Source organism: Salmo salar, chromosome ssa17, assembly GCF_905237065.1.
Source record: "Salmo salar chromosome ssa17, Ssal_v3.1, whole genome shotgun sequence".
Taxonomy (NCBI): domain Eukaryota; kingdom Metazoa; phylum Chordata; class Actinopteri; order Salmoniformes; family Salmonidae; genus Salmo; species Salmo salar.
Genome location: NC_059458.1, coordinates 39,527,195 through 39,542,952, shown reverse-complemented (window position 1 = coordinate 39,542,952; position 15,758 = coordinate 39,527,195). Strand labels below are relative to the sequence as shown.

Here is a 15,758-nt window from a genome sequence, read left to right as displayed (position 1 = left end):
AGAATCATGTTTCTCATTGTGTGAGAGACCTTTAGGTGCCTTTTGGCAAACTCCAAGCTGGCTGTCATGTACCTTTTACTGAGGAGAGGCTTCCGTCATGACACTCTACAATAAAGGCCTGATTAGTGGAATGCTGCAGAGATGGTTGTCCTTCCGGAAGGTTCTCCCTTCTCCACAGAGGAACTCTAGAGCTCTGTCAGAGTGACCATTGGGTTCTTGGTCACCTCCCTGATCAAGGCCCTTCTCCCCTGATTGCTCAGTTTGGCCCTTGCAGCCAGCTCTAGGAAGAGTCTTGGTGGTTCCAAACTTCTTCCATTTAAGAATGATGGAGGCCACTGTGTTCTTGGGGACCTTCAATGCTACAGAAATCCAGACACAATCCTGTCTCGGAGCTCTACGGACAATTCCTTCGACCTAAATGGCTTGGTTTTTGCTCTGATATGCACTGTCAACTGTGGTGACAAAATGTGGAAAAGGGAAGGGGTCTGAATACTTACCGAATGAACTGTAATCGACCATTAATAAACAAACACGTTTAGCATTTCCAGGCCTCATACAAGCCACTGATGTGCACCTTTGGAACATCTACATTTAAACTGGTCAGCCAGTGTGCCATGACTTATTCACACTGGCTAATCATGTTTGACCACCTCCCTGACCTTTTATTCTGTCATAATACCTTTCATATCCATTCTAATATTCTAATTCTATGAGTCATAGTACCTTTCATATCCATTCTAGTATTCTAATTCCTAATTCTATGAGTCATAGTACCTTTCATATCCATTCTAGTATTCTAATTCCTAATTCTATGAGTCATAGTACCTTTCATATCCATTCTAGTATTCTAATTCCTAATTCTATGAATCATAGTACCTTTCATATCCATTCTAGTATGCTAATTCCTAATTCTATGAGTCATAGTACCTTTCATATCCATTCTAGTATTCTAATTCCTAATTCTATGAGTCATAGTACCTTTCATATCCATTCTAGTATGCTAATTCCTAATTCTATGAGTCATAGTACCTTTCATATCCATTGTAGTATTCTAATTCCTAATTCTATGAGTCATAGTACCTTTCATATCCATTCTAGTATGCTAATTCCTAATTCTATGAGTCATTCAATCAGGGCTACTGTTCACTATTGTATTTGACAACACAACTGCTCCCTGCCAAAGTTCTATTAACGAGTTAGTAGAGTAGGCAACTAGGGCCCTGCGTTCAATGACAAGAGGAATCAATTCCTCCCAACTCACTACCGTCTCCAACCAAGCAAGCCTACTTCCTTTTAAACAGCTCATCTGTAACAGTGGATCTTCTGTCAGCGCCACTCCACTTTCAGCACCATCTATCTGTCTGTGTGTCTATCTGTCCATCTATCTATGCATCCATCCATCTATCTATCCATCCTGCTAGATAGGTTTCCATATTACTGCCCATCTATTATTCATCTATGCTCTGATGGAGCTGCATCAAGCTGGGGAATATAGAATAACAGGTGTCCTCTCAAACTTAACCTCCTCTGTCCAGTGGCCCTGGTGGGTGACCTCTCAAACCTTAACCTCCTCTGTCCAGTGGCCCTGGTGGGTGACCTCTCAAACCTTAACCTCATCTGTCCAGTGGCCCTGGTGGGTGACCTCTCAAACCTTAACCTCCTCTGTCCAGTGGCCCTGGTGGGTGACCTCTCAAACCTTAACCTCCTCTGTCCAGTGGCCCTGGTGGGTGACCTCTCAAACCTTAACCTCATCTGTCCAGTGGCCCTGGTGGGTGACCTCTCAAACCTTAACCTCCTCTGTCCAGTGGATCTGGTGGGTGACCTCTCAAACCTTAACCTCCTCTGTCCAGTGGCCCTGGTGGGTGACCTCTCAAACCTTAACCTCCTCTGTCCAGTGGCCCTGGTGGGTGACCTCTCAAACCTTAACCTCCTCTGTCCAGTGGCCCTGGTGGGTGACCTCTCAAACCTTAACCTCATCTGTCCAGTGGATCTGGTGGGTGACCTCTCAAACCTTAACCTCCTCTGTCCAGTGGCCCTGGTGGGTGACCTCTCAAACCTTAACCTCCTCTGTCCAGTGGCCCTGGTGGGTGACCTCTCAAACCTTAACCTCCTCTGTCCAGTGGATCTGGTGGGTGACCTCTCAAACCTTAACCTCCTCTGTCCAGTGGATCTGGTGGGTGACCTCTCAAACCTTAACCTCCTCTGTCCAGTGGATCTGGTGGGTGACCTCTCAAACCTTAACCTCCTCTGTCCAGTGGCCCTGGTGGGTGACCTCTCAAACTTTCACCTCCTCTGTCCAGTGGATCTGGTGGGTGACCTCTCAAACCTTAACCTCCTCTATCCAGTGGATCTTGTGGGTGACCTCTCAAACCTTAACCTCCTCTGTCCAGTGGAACTCTCAAACCTTAACCTCCTCCTCTGAGGAGATTGTTTCAAATGGATGTATCCCAAATGGCACCATATTCATATGGACTCTGGTCAACAGTGTACCTTACAAGGAATACGGTAACATTTGGGACGCACAAAATCTGTAAAACGCACGAGGAGTCGTGTCCATGGTGGGTCCCATATAAATAGCTCTGTGTCCAATCATGGCTGAAGAGCTGTGGCGCTCGCTCCCTTTGTAATCTCTTCCAGCAGTCTCTATTACGGATCGTCTTACCCTTCTGAGCCGCTTCACTGAACGCTACAAATGAGCTTGACCTGCCTGAGAGACGAGAGGAACACATGGACTGTAGTAACAGACTCAGCTGTCAGAGACAAGAGGAACACATGGACTGTAGTAACAGACTGAGCTGACAGAGAGGAACACATGGACTGTAGTAACAGACTGAGCTGTCAGAGAGGAACACATGGACTGTAGTAACAGACTGAGCTGTCAGAGAGGAACACATGGACTGTAGTAACAGACTGAGGTGTCAGAGAGGAACATGGACTGAACCATTAAAGGTGCAACATGAGACCGTTCATAGGAAAAGAGATTTCAAATCAGACAAATAAAAACCTGAGAAATACAGGAGCAGCATTTTTATTAGTCTAACAATAAACTATTTTACAAATCTTCCCCATGTACAGTGGCTGTGTGCTTTACAAAGTTTGTTAGCTAGAGTCCTTGTTGTCAGCATATTTGAGCAACAAGCCCTTTTCCTGAATGTTTCACACTTCTTGATATGGAGACCCAAGTGAACACAGAGGAAGAGTTGTCATCGTGTATTTGGTGAAGAGGAGAGAAGGATTGCAAAATCCCACTAACTTTCCCAAAAGTCAGTTTTTCTGAAATCCACATTTGAAAGATTTTGAAGGAATCAGGAGGGAACAATAAGGACGTGGAATCCTCCAACTAGGAATTCTGGAAAACTTGCTGGAATTTTGCAACCCGAGAGAAGAAAGATGTGGTTTTTGAGGTCAGATGCGTGGACCTCTGGGATCCTTCGTGGACTCCGTCTGAGGGGAAAAGGAAACAGACAGAGAGTCAGAGAGTCAGTTCACCTTGTCAAACCACCATCAACCCTGTGTTCAGTTCACACTGCTTTGTCCAAGATCATCCAGCCTTGGGGAGTAAACATCTCTCTGTCAATAAACACACAAACCTACCTTTCATATTAACGTCACGGAGCGCTGGTAACCACGGTAATGGCTGCTGTTTGCTCTCTGGGGCTGTTTACTTGACGATAAGGCCCTCAGGAAAGCTACTGACTAACAGTGTGGAGGGAGGGAGGGAGGGAGGTACTGACTAACTGTGTGGAGGGAGGGAGGGAGGGAGGGAGGGAGGGAGGGAGGGAGGGAGGGAGGGAGGGAGGGAGGGAGGGAGGGAGGGAGGGAGGGAGGGATCTAGTGTGAACGGTCAGTGTGGTGGTTCTCAGAAATGGCACTACATTTCCTATACAGTACACTACTTTAGACCAGGGCCCATAGGACTAACCCGTAGCAATCTGGTCAACAGAAGCGCACTATCGAGGGAATAGAGGGCCATTTGGGACTAACTTGCTATAGTGTTTACATGGCAAGGGGTCCAGGTGTTGTGTCCGTACCGTAACTCAGTCATGTGGTGTAGTACAGGTGTTGTGTCCGTACCGTAACTCAGTCATGTGGTGTAGTACAGGTGTTGTGTCTGTACCGTAACTCAGTCATGTGGTGTAGTACAGGTGTTGTGTCCGTACCGTAACTCAGTCATGTAGTGTAGTACAGGTGTTGTGTCCATACCGTAACTCAGTCATGTGGTGTAGTACAGGTGTTGTGTCCGTACCGTAACTCAGTCATGTGGTGTAGTACAGGTGTTGTGTCCGTACCGTAACTCAGTCATGTAGTGTAGTACAGGTGTAACCTGTCCGTGCACCGTAACTCAGTCATGTGGTGTAGTACAGGTGTTGTGTCCGTGCACGTAACTCAGTCATGTGGTGTAGTACAGGTGTTGTGTCTGTACCGTAACTCAGTCATGTAGTGTAGTACAGGTGTTGTGTCCATACCGTAACTCAGTCATGTAGTGTAGTACAGGTGTTGTGTCCGTACCGTAACTCAGTCATGTGGTGTAGTACAGGTGTTGTGTCCGTACCGTAACTCAGTCATGTAGTGTAGTACAGGTGTTGTGTCCATACCGTAACTCAGTCATGTGGTGTAGTACAGGTGTTGTGTCCGTACCGTAACTCAGTCATGTAGTGTAGTACAGGTGTTGTGTCCGTACCGTAACTCAGTCATGTGGTGTAGTACAGGTGTTGTGTCCGTACCGTAACTCAGTCATGTGGTGTAGTACAGGTGTTGTGTCCGTGCACGTAACTCAGTCATGTAGTGTAGTACAGGTGTTGTGTCCGTACCGTAACTCAGTCATGTGGTGTAGTACAGGTGTTGTGTCCGTACCGTAACTCAGTCATGTGGTGTAGTACAGGTGTTGTGTCCGTACCGTAACTCAGTCATGTGGTGTAGTACAGGTGTTGTGTCCGTACCGTAACTCAGTCATGTGGTGTAGTACAGGTGTTGTGTCCGTACCGTAACTCAGTCATGTAGTGTAGTACAGGTGTAACCTGTCCGTGCACGTAACTCAGTCATGTGGTGTAGTACAGGTGTTGTGTCCGTGCCGTAACTCAGTCATGTGGTGTAGTACAGGTGTTGTGTCCGTACCGTAACTCAGTCATGTGGTGTAGTACAGGTGTTGTGTCCGTACCGTAACTCAGTCATGTAGTGTAGTACAGGTGTAACCTGTCCGTACCGTAACTCAGTCATGTGGTGTAGTACAGGTGTTGTGTCCGTACCGTAACTCAGTCATGTGGTGTAGTACAGGTGTTGTGTCTGTACCGTAACTCAGTCATGTAGTGTAGTACAGGTGTTGTGTCCGTACCGTAACTCAGTCATGTGGTGTAGTACAGGTGTTGTGTCCGTACCGTAACTCAGTCATGTGGTGTAGTACAGGTGTTGTGTCCGTACCGTAACTCAGTCATGTAGTGTAGTACAGGTGTAACCTGTCCGTACCGTAACTCAGTCATGTGGTGTAGTACAGGTGTTGTGTCCGTACCGTAACTCAGTCATGTGGTGTAGTACAGGTGTTGTGTCTGTACCGTAACTCAGTCATGTAGTGTAGTACAGGTGTTGTGTCCGTACCGTAACTCAGTCATGTGGTGTAGTACAGGTGTTGTGTCCGTGCACGTAACTCAGTCATGTGGTGTAGTACAGGTGTTGTGTCCGTGCCGTAACTCAGTCATGTGGTGTAGTACAGGTGTTGTGTCCGTACCGTAACTCAGTCATGTAGTGTAGTACAGGTGTTGTGTCCGTACCGTAACTCAGTCATGTGGTGTAGTACAGGTGTTGTGTCCGTACCGTAACTCAGTCATGTAGTGTAGTACAGGTGTTGTGTTCGTACCGTAACTCAGTCATGTGGTGTAGTACAGGTGTTGTGTCCGTACCGTAACTCAGTCATGTGGTGTAGTACAGGTGTTGTGTCCGTACCGTAACTCAGTCATGTAGTGTAGTACAGGTGTTGTGTCCGTACCGTAACTCAGTCATGTGGTGTAGTACAGGTGTTGTGTCCGTACCGTAACTCAGTCATGTGGTGTAGTACAGGTGTTGTGTCCGTACCGTAACTCAGTCATGTGGTGTAGTACAGGTGTTGTGTCCGTACCGTAACTCAGTCATGTAGTGTAGTACAGGTGTAACCTGTCCGTGCACGTAACTCAGTCATGTGGTGTAGTACAGGTGTTGTGTCCGTACCGTAACTCAGTCATGTGGTGTAGTACAGGTGTTGTGTCCGTACCGTAACTCAGTCATGTGGTGTAGTACAGGTGTTGTGTCTGTACCGTAACTCAGTCATGTAGTGTAGTACAGGTGTTGTGTCCGATGCCGTAACTCAGTCATGTGGTGTAGTACAGGTGTTGTGTCCGTACCGTAACTCAGTCATGTGGTGTAGTACAGGTGTTGTGTCCGTACCGTAACTCAGTCATGTAGTGTAGTACAGGTGTTGTGTCCGTACCATAACTCAGTCATGTGGTGTAGTACAGGTGTTGTGTCCGTACCGTAACTCAGTCATGTGGTGTAGTACAGGTGTTGTGTCCGTACCGTAACTCAGTCATGTAGTGTAGTACAGGTGTTGTGTCCGTACCGTAACTCAGTCATGTGGTGTAGTACAGGTGTTGTGTCCGTACCGTAACTCAGTCATGTAGTGTAGTACAGGTGTTGTGTCCGTACCGTAACTCAGTCATGTGGTGTAGTACAGGTGTTGTGTCCGTACCGTAACTCAGTCATGTGGTGTAGTACAGGTGTTGTGTCCGTACCGTAACTCAGTCATGTAGTGTAGTACAGGTGTTGTGTCCGTACCGTAACTCAGTCATGTAGTGTAGTACAGGTGTTGTGTCCGTACCATAACTCAGTCATGTGGTGTAGTACAGGTGTTGTGTCCGTACCGTAACTCAGTCATGTAGTGTAGTACAGGTCTAACCTGTCCGTACCGTAACTCAGTCATGTGGTATAGTACAGGTGTTGTGTCCGTACCGTAACTCAGTCATGTGGTGTAGTACAGGTGTTGTGTCCGTACCGTAACTCAGTCATGTGGTGTAGTACAGGTGTTGTGTCCGTACCGTAACTCAGTCATGTAGTGTAGTACAGGTGTTGTGTCCGTACCGTAACTCAGTCATGTAGTGTAGTACAGGTGTTGTGTCCGTACCGTAACTCAGTCATGTGGTGTAGTACAGGTGTTGTGTCCGTACCGTAACTCAGTCATGTAGTGTAGTACAGGTGTAACCTGTCCGTACCGTAACTCAGTCATGTGGTGTAGTACAGGTGTTGTGTCCGTACCGTAACTCAGTCATGTGGTGTAGTACAGGTGTTGTGTCCGTACCGTAACTCAGTCATGTGGTGTAGTACAGGTGTTGTGTCCGTACCGTAACTCAGTCATGTAGTGTAGTACAAGTGTAACCTGTCCGTACCGTAACTCAGTCATGTGGTGTAGTACAGGTGTTGTGTCCGTACCGTAACTCAGTCATGTGGTGTAGTACAGGTGTTGTGTCTGTACCGTAACTCAGTCATGTAGTGTAGTACAGGTGTTGTGTCCGTACCGTAACTCAGTCATGTAGTGTAGTACAGGTGTTGTGTCCGTACCGTAACTCAGTCATGTGGTGTAGTACAGGTGTTGTGTCCGTACCGTAACTCAGTCATGTAGTGTAGTACAGGTGTTGTGTCCATACCGTAACTCAGTCATGTAGTGTAGTACAGGTGTTGTGTCCGTACCGTAACTCAGTCATGTGGTGTAGTACAGGTGTTGTGTCCGTACCGTAACTCAGTCATGTGGTGTAGTACAGGTGTTGTGTCCGTACCGTAACTCAGTCATGTAGTGTAGTACAGGTGTTGTGTCCGTACCGTAACTCAGTCATGTGGTGTAGTACAGGTGTTGTGTCCGTACCGTAACTCAGTCATGTGTAGTACAGGTGTTGTGTCCGTACCGTAACTCAGTCATGTGGTGTAGTACAGGTGTTGTGACCGTACCGTAACTCAGTCATGTAGTGTAGTACAGGTGTTGTGTCCGTACCGTAACTCAGTCATGTGGTGTAGTACAGGTGTTGTGTCCGTACCGTAACTCAGTCATGTAGTGTAGTACAGGTGTTGTGTCCGTACCGTAACTCAGTCATGTAGTGTAGTACAGGTGTTGTGTCCATACCGTAACTCAGTCATGTGGTGTAGTACAGGTGTTGTGTCCGTACCGTAACTCAGTCATGTGGTGTAGTACAGGTGTTGTGTCCGTACCGTAACTCAGTCATGTGGTGTAGTACAGGTGTTGTGTCCGTACCGTAACTCAGTCATGTGGTGTAGTACAGGTGTTGTGTCCGTACCGTAACTCAGTCATGTGGTGTAGTACAGGTGTTGTGTCCGTACCGTAACTCAGTCATGTAGTGTAGTACAGGTGTTGTGTCCGTACCGTAACTCAGTCATGATGTGATCAGTCAGTCAGTCCCTGGCCCTGGGCGGCTGGTAATACTGGACCGTGGGCCGTGTCCTCGTGGTGGTCCGAGGCTGCCCGTCTCCCCCGCGCCGGTACTCTAACCCCTCCTCTTCCTTCTGCTACCACACATACAGATCTACCATCAGTTTGGCCTTTTAACATCGTACTGAATAAGATTCTATTTTCACAGGCAGGACCTGATCCAAGATCTGCACTCTGGCTCAAGACACTGTGAATACAGGCCCTGGTTTATGAGATTATATTAGAACCAGCTGATAGAGGTCTTCCTGAAGACAAAACCACGTCGTATCAGTCGGTGTATTCACAACTGAATACGTAGCGTCATCTCAGACGGAACCAAGGACTTTCTTTAGGCAGAACGTAGGCTCATTCTCAATGAGTCTATCCTCGTTTCCTTACATCCTCTTCTCTCCTCCTTCTCTAAAACCCATTAGAGGAGACGGTCTAGGGTGGGGGAGGGACCTTGGACATTCTCCTCCAATACGGTTGAGAAGCTGGAGAGGAGAGAGGACGTGAGGAATCACGGAAAGGTGAGTTGAGACAGAGCAACTGCAGTCCATAGATACTTACCCAGAAGTCCGTGTTGACAGGTCTGATGTTGTGTAGAAGGACCTCCTCACAGTTTCCATACTCAGTAAAGACCACGACCGCTGTGAGACCAGAGGGATGTACAGCATCTATCCTGGATCTGTAGAACTACAAACAGAGGTGTCATTATACACAGCATCTATCCTGGACCTGTAGAACTACACACAGAGGTGTCATTATACACAGCATCTATCCTGGACCTGTAGAACTACACACAGAGGTGTTATTATACACAGCATCTATCCTGGATCTGTAGAACTACACACAGAGGTGTCATTATACACAGCATCTATCCTGGATCTGTAGAACTACACACAGAGGTGTCATTATACACAGCATCTATCCTGGATCTGTAGAACTACACACAGAGGTGTTATTATACACAGCATCTATCCTGGATCTGTAGAACTACACACAGAGGTGTCATTATACACAGCATCTATCCTGGATCTGTAGAACTACACACAGAGGTGTCATTATACACAGCATCTATCCTGGATCTGTAGAACTACACACAGAGGTGTCATTATACACAGCATCTATCCTGGATCTGTAGAACTACACACAGAGGTGTCATTATACACAGCATCTATCCTGGATCTGTAGAACTACACACAGAGGTGTCATTAAACACAGCATCTATCCTGGATCTGTAGAACTACAAACAGAGGTGTCATTATACACAGCATCTATCCTGGATCTGTAGAACTACACACAGAGGTGTCATTATACACAGCATCTATCCTGGATCTGTAGAACTACACACAGAGGTGTTATTATACACAGCATCTATCCTGGATCTGTAGAACTACACACAGAGGTGTTATTATACACAGCATCTATCCTGGATCTGTAGAACTACACACAGAGGTGTTATTATACACAGCATCTATCCTGGACCTGTAGAACTACACACAGAGGTGTCATTATACACAGCATCTATCCTGGACCTGTAGAACTACACACAGAGGTGTTATTATACACAGCATCTATCCTGGACCTGTAGAACTACACACAGAGGTGTCATTATACACAGCATCTATCCTGGATCTGTAGAACTACACACAGAGGTGTCATTATACACAGCATCTATCCTGGACCTGTAGAACTACACACAGAGGTGTCATTATACACAGCATCTATCCTGGACCTGTAGAACTACACACAGAGGTGTCATTATACACAGCATCTATCCTGGACCTGTAGAACTACACACAGAAGTGTCTTTATACACAGCATACAACCAGTCTATTCTGTCCAAGAACACGTCTAACATCTATGTAAAGCTTTGGACAAGTGTTGAAAGTTATATCAAACTCAAGAATGTAAACAGTGTTTAATATCGTCAAATTATTCGCCATTTATTTTAGGAGATTTCAATATGATTGATTGTCATCCTTCCATCTATCTAACCATGACTCCAGTGTTAATATAATTGATTGTCATCCTTCCATCTATCTAACCATGAGTCCAGTGTTAATATAATTGATTGTCATCCTTCCATCTATCTAACCATGAGTCCAGTGTTAATATAATTGTACCTTGTTGTCTTCCCAGTAGAGCGCTAGAACCTGGTCTCCTGGTTTCAAGTTCCCCAGGCCTTGAGGCTCCATGGACCCAACCTGTCCCTGGTCTGACCTCTGCCCTTTGACCTGCCCTGACCTCTTCTTAGGGGCGGTGTTGGAGTTGTTATGGGCGGGGTTAGTGCTGTTCCTGTTGTGTGGCTCCTCCCTCTCCCTGGGGGCGGGACCAGAGGAGTAGTTCTGTTGTTTGATTGGCCCTGTCCGGTGTTCCGTTGACGAGTCACCGTTTTGGAGATGTGGACCCGAGCCTGGGCCGCCGCCCACTTGGCCTTTCACTGGACGAGACTCCCCACGGGACACGCCCCAGTCCTGCGTCCCGGCGCTACAGTCCTCCTCTTGCCCCGCCCACAACGCAGAAGAGTTTGACGGTCCGTTGTCCCGGTAACGATCAAAGTTGTCAGAGTTGGGCCTTTCCCTGTGGGACTTCCCCCCTCCTCTCCTTCTGCTGTTGGGCTCAGCTCTACAATACAACACAACTTTACTGTACATCCCAGAATGCACATTCTTTCATTGGCATCATCGTACAAGAATGAAAACCATTGCATACACATGAGAAAACAGTCAATCCTCGCACATTGTATTCATAAACACGGATGACATTGACAATGCAAGTCTAATCAAGTATCCATACAAATAATGCCACTTTATATAATGTTTACATACCCTACATTACTCATCTCATATGTATATACTGTACTCTATACCGTCTACTGCATTTTGCCTATGCCGTTCGGCCATCACTCATTCATATATTCGTATTCATTCCTTTACACTTGTGTGTATTAGGTAGTTGTTGTGGAATTGTTAGATTATTTGTTAGATATTACTGCACTGTCGGAACTAGAAGCACAAGCATTTCGCTACACTCACATTAACATCTGCTATCCATGTGTATGTGACCAATAAAACTTGATTTGATGAGACGACATTCATAATCAAGTCTAATCTAGTATCCATACCTGTTGTCTGCTCTGCTGTCAGATCTCTGGACCCCTTTAGGTTCTGATACACAGTTAGAACTGGACTCTGTCTGGTGCTGGCCTGGTTTAGAGGCAGCTGGTGCAGACCCGTTGTTCTGCTTCATCCCTCCTCCTCTCTTATTAAACGACAGATCAGGTACCGAGTGCTGCTCTCTCCGACTTTGGTTCTGGAACCCTCCGGAACCAAAACTAGAACCTACTCTGATTCCCTGCTGGAAGGTTCCAGAACCAAAAGGATCCCCCTGGGTTCCGTCTCTGGGTTCTCTGTTCCGCTGGCCAGGGGCGGGGTACGTAGCTGGGCAGAACACTGATGCCTGTCCTCTGGCCTCCCTGGCTGCTTGTCTCTCATTCTGGGCCTCTCTCCACCTCTCTGTCCCTCCTCCACCTCCAGGAGGGGCCTTCTCCTGTGTCTGGCCCCTTTCCTGGCCTCTGTCCTGGGCTCTCTCCTGGCCCTGCTGGCCCCCTGCTGGAGCTGAGACTGGAGCTGGGGAAGGGGTGGATGTGGTGATGGAAGGGTCGTGGCCAGGTTTAGGGAAATCCTTGTCACTATCCCTCTGGAAGCGAGGTGGTCTGTCGTTCCTATCGTTCCTGAAGTCTGATCTATCGTTCCTCTCCTTCCGTGATCTGTCGTTCCTGGACCAGTCATTCCTACTGTCTGACCTGTCGTTGCGGCTGTCGCTGCGTTGGGGGTACCTGTCCTGGGACTGGTGGTTAGGGGGGAACGTCATCTTACCATCATGATGCCTCTGAGAGGACTGGCTCTTTGGCTCTGGAGGAGAAACCCAGAGAAAAAGATATTCACACACACACACACACACACACACACACACACACACACACACACACACACACACACACACACACACACACACACACACACACACACACACACACACACACACACACACACACACACACACACGTTGTGAACGTTTAAACATTTCAACAAAATGTTGTTTTTGTTTGCCGATAGACAGGCCTAGTGCCCGGTTCTGTCTGTCTGGTGGCTGACCTGCCTATACTGATCGGCCCAGTGCCCGGTTCTGTCTGTCTGGTGGCTGACCTGCCTATACTGATCGGCCCAGTGCCCGGTTCTGTCTGTCTGGTGGCTGACCTGCATATACTGATCGGCCCAGTGCCCGGTTCTGTCTGTCTGGTGGCTGACCTGCCTATACTGATCGGGCCAGTGCCCGGTTCTGTCTGTCTGGTGGCTGACCTGCCTATACTGATCGGCCCAGTGCCCGGTTCTGTCTGTCTGGTGGCTGACCTGCCTATACTGATCGGCCCAGTGCCGGTTCTGTCTGTCTGGTGGCTGACCTGCCTATACTGATCGACCCAGTGCCCGGTTCTGTCTGTCTGGTGGCTGACCTGCCTATACTGATCGGCCCAGTGCCCGGTTCTGTCTGTCTGGTGGCTGACCTGCCTATACTGATCGGCCTAGTGCCGGTTCTGTCTGTCTGGTGGCTGACCTGCCTATACTGATCGGCCCAGTGCCCGGTTCTGTCTGTCTGGTGGCTGACCTGCCTATACTGATCGGCCCAGTGCCCGGTTCTGTCTGTCTGGTGGCAGACCTGCCTATACTGATTGGCCCAGTGCCCGGTTCTGTCTGTCTGGTGGCAGACCTGCTGTGAGTGTTTGTGTTCTCTGAAGTACGGCAACTAATCAGTCTCCGTTTCAAAAATACTGAATCTTAGGAGGCGATTCCTAGAGGAAGATGTATTTTCTTTCTACTAAATGTCTCCTTACTACATTTACACACACTGTATATAGACTTTTCTATAGTGTTATTGACTGTACGCTTGTTTATTCCATGTGTAACTCTGCGTCGTTGTTTGTGTCGCACTGCTTTGCTTTATCTTGGCCAGGTCGTAGTTGTAAATGAGAACTTGTTCTCAACTGGCCTACCTGGTTAAATAAAGTTGAAATAAAATAAATAAAATTGGTAAGTCATGGTATTTAACAAGATGTAAAGAGGAGCAGGCGGCAGGCTGTACGATAGTTTATCCCACAGGCAGCTCAAGATTCATTTGATGGACAGTTCTGGACGCCTCGTGAAGGACGTTAAGTCCCACTTCAGAAGCGACCTTCCTTTACAGACAAGTAAAATACCCGTTCAGCGGGCGCTTCCAATCCATCTCCAGAGAAGGTTTGGTGTTTAAACAGCTGTCGTGTACCCTCACAGACAAACAAACAGACCGTAGCAGAGGTGCTTTCAAGGGGATATGACTGAGGGAGACAGAACTTCACTGTCTGGCCCTAGTTGTCCTTATTAGGACCATTATTCTGCATCGTGAATGAATTATTCTGCATCGTGAATGAATTATTCTGCATCGTGAATGAATTATTCTGCATCATGAATGAATTATTCTGCATCGTGAATTAATAGGATCATTATTCTGCATTGTAAATTGACGTGGAATTTTCAGATTTTTCTTGTATCGTTTTAACAGAAAATTATATGTAGAAAAATGCAGATTAAACGTTAAGCAAAATTGTCCATTGGTCACATCCCTGACATGTACACACACACCCATGCTTAAATTCTAGATACTGTCTTTTAATTGGAGACCTGAGAAACAAATACAAATAAAATCGAAACATACGTCATTATATACCCGTATATAAACAAAGAAGGGGGAAACAAACATCAATGCCAGAGTTCAGTAAAAATGGCATGATCCCAAACTCTGGTTTCAAACATCTAAATACTTGAAATGAGCCCAAACATCAAACAGTAACTTCCCCTCATGAAAGGCAGGAAATGAAACCCATCCCTCTCTGTTGGCTGTGTCCATTTCACCCTCTGTGGTGAACCATATGTCAGTTTGTCTCCATGCATACCCACTGATGTCAGAGACTTAACTAACGGCAGCACTGTTTTATACAGCTTAATACCCTCTGTAGAGAGACACACAGACCATCTGGCTGGCTCCTCACTATAACCACCAGAGGAGAGACAGGACTACAGCACAAGAGACAGGACTACAGCACCAGAGACAGGACTACGGCGCCAGAGACAGGACTACGGCGCCAGAGACAGGACTACGGCGCCAGAGACAGGACTACGGCGCCAGAGACAGGACTACGGCGCCAGAGACAGGACTACGGCGCCAGAGACAGGACTACGGCGCCAGAGACAGGACTACGGCGCAAGAGACAGGACTACGGCGCAAGAGACAGGACTACGGCGCAAGAGACAGGACTACGGCGCAAGAGACAGGACTACGGCGCAAGAGACAGGACTACGGCGCCAGAGACAGGACTACGGCGCCAGAGACAGGACTACGGCGCCAGAGACAGGACTACGGCGCCAGAGACAGGACTACGGCGCCAGAGACAGGACTACGGCACCAGAGACAGGATTACAGCACCAGAGACAGGACTACAGCACCAGACTAGAGCACCAGAGACTACCGCACCAGAGACAGGACTACAGCACCAGAGACTACAGCACCAGACACTACAGCACCAGAGACTACAGCACCAGACACTATAGCACCAGAGACTACAGCACCAGAGACAGGACTACTGCACCAGAGACTACAGCACCAGAGACAGGACTACAGCACCAGAGACTACAGCACCAGAGACAGGATGACAACACCAGAGACTATAACACCAGACTACAGCACCAGAGACTACAGCACCAGAGACTACATCACCAGAGACAGGACTACAGCACCAGAGACAGGACTACCGCACCAGAGACAGGACTACTGCACCAGAGACAGGACTACTGCACCAGAGACTATAACACCAGAGACAGGACGACAACACCAGAGACTACAACACCAGAGACAGGACTACAACACCAGAGACTACAACACCAGAGACAGGACTACAACACCAGAGACAGGACTACAACACCAGAGACAGGACTACAACACCAGAGACAGGACTACAACACCAGATACTATAACACCAGAGACAGGACTACAACACAAGAGACAGGACTACAACACAAGAGACTACAACACCAGAGACTATAACATCAGAGACTACAGCACCAGAGACTACAACACCAGAGACTATAACACCAGAGACTACAACACCAGAGACTATAACACCAGAGACAGGACTACAGCGCCAGAGACTACAACACCAGAGACTATAACACCAGAGACTACAACACCAGAGACTATAACACCAGAGACTATAACACCAGAG

The 15,758-nt window shown here is 47.6% G+C and overlaps 1 protein-coding gene across 6 annotated transcripts in view; it reads right to left on the bottom strand.

Annotated features, from left to right (window-relative positions):
• Positions 1–3,012: 3,012 nt before the first annotated feature.
• LOC106592742 (tudor domain-containing protein 3) overlaps positions 3,013–15,758 on the bottom strand; it is a 64,812-nt gene continuing 52,066 nt past the window's right edge. The window contains exons 11-15 of one of the 6 annotated variants that reach the window (XM_045699591.1): positions 11,571–12,360; positions 10,570–11,071; positions 9,011–9,136; positions 8,396–8,535; positions 3,013–3,444 (exon numbers count right to left, since the gene is read on the bottom strand). In XM_045699591.1, the coding sequence (XP_045555547.1) occupies positions 8,425–8,535; positions 9,011–9,136; positions 10,570–11,071; positions 11,571–12,360 (1,529 nt within the window). In that variant the 3' untranslated portion in view covers positions 3,013–3,444; positions 8,396–8,424. The other 5 variants (XM_045699590.1, XM_045699593.1, XM_045699592.1 and 2 more) reach the window with 5 other exon arrangements.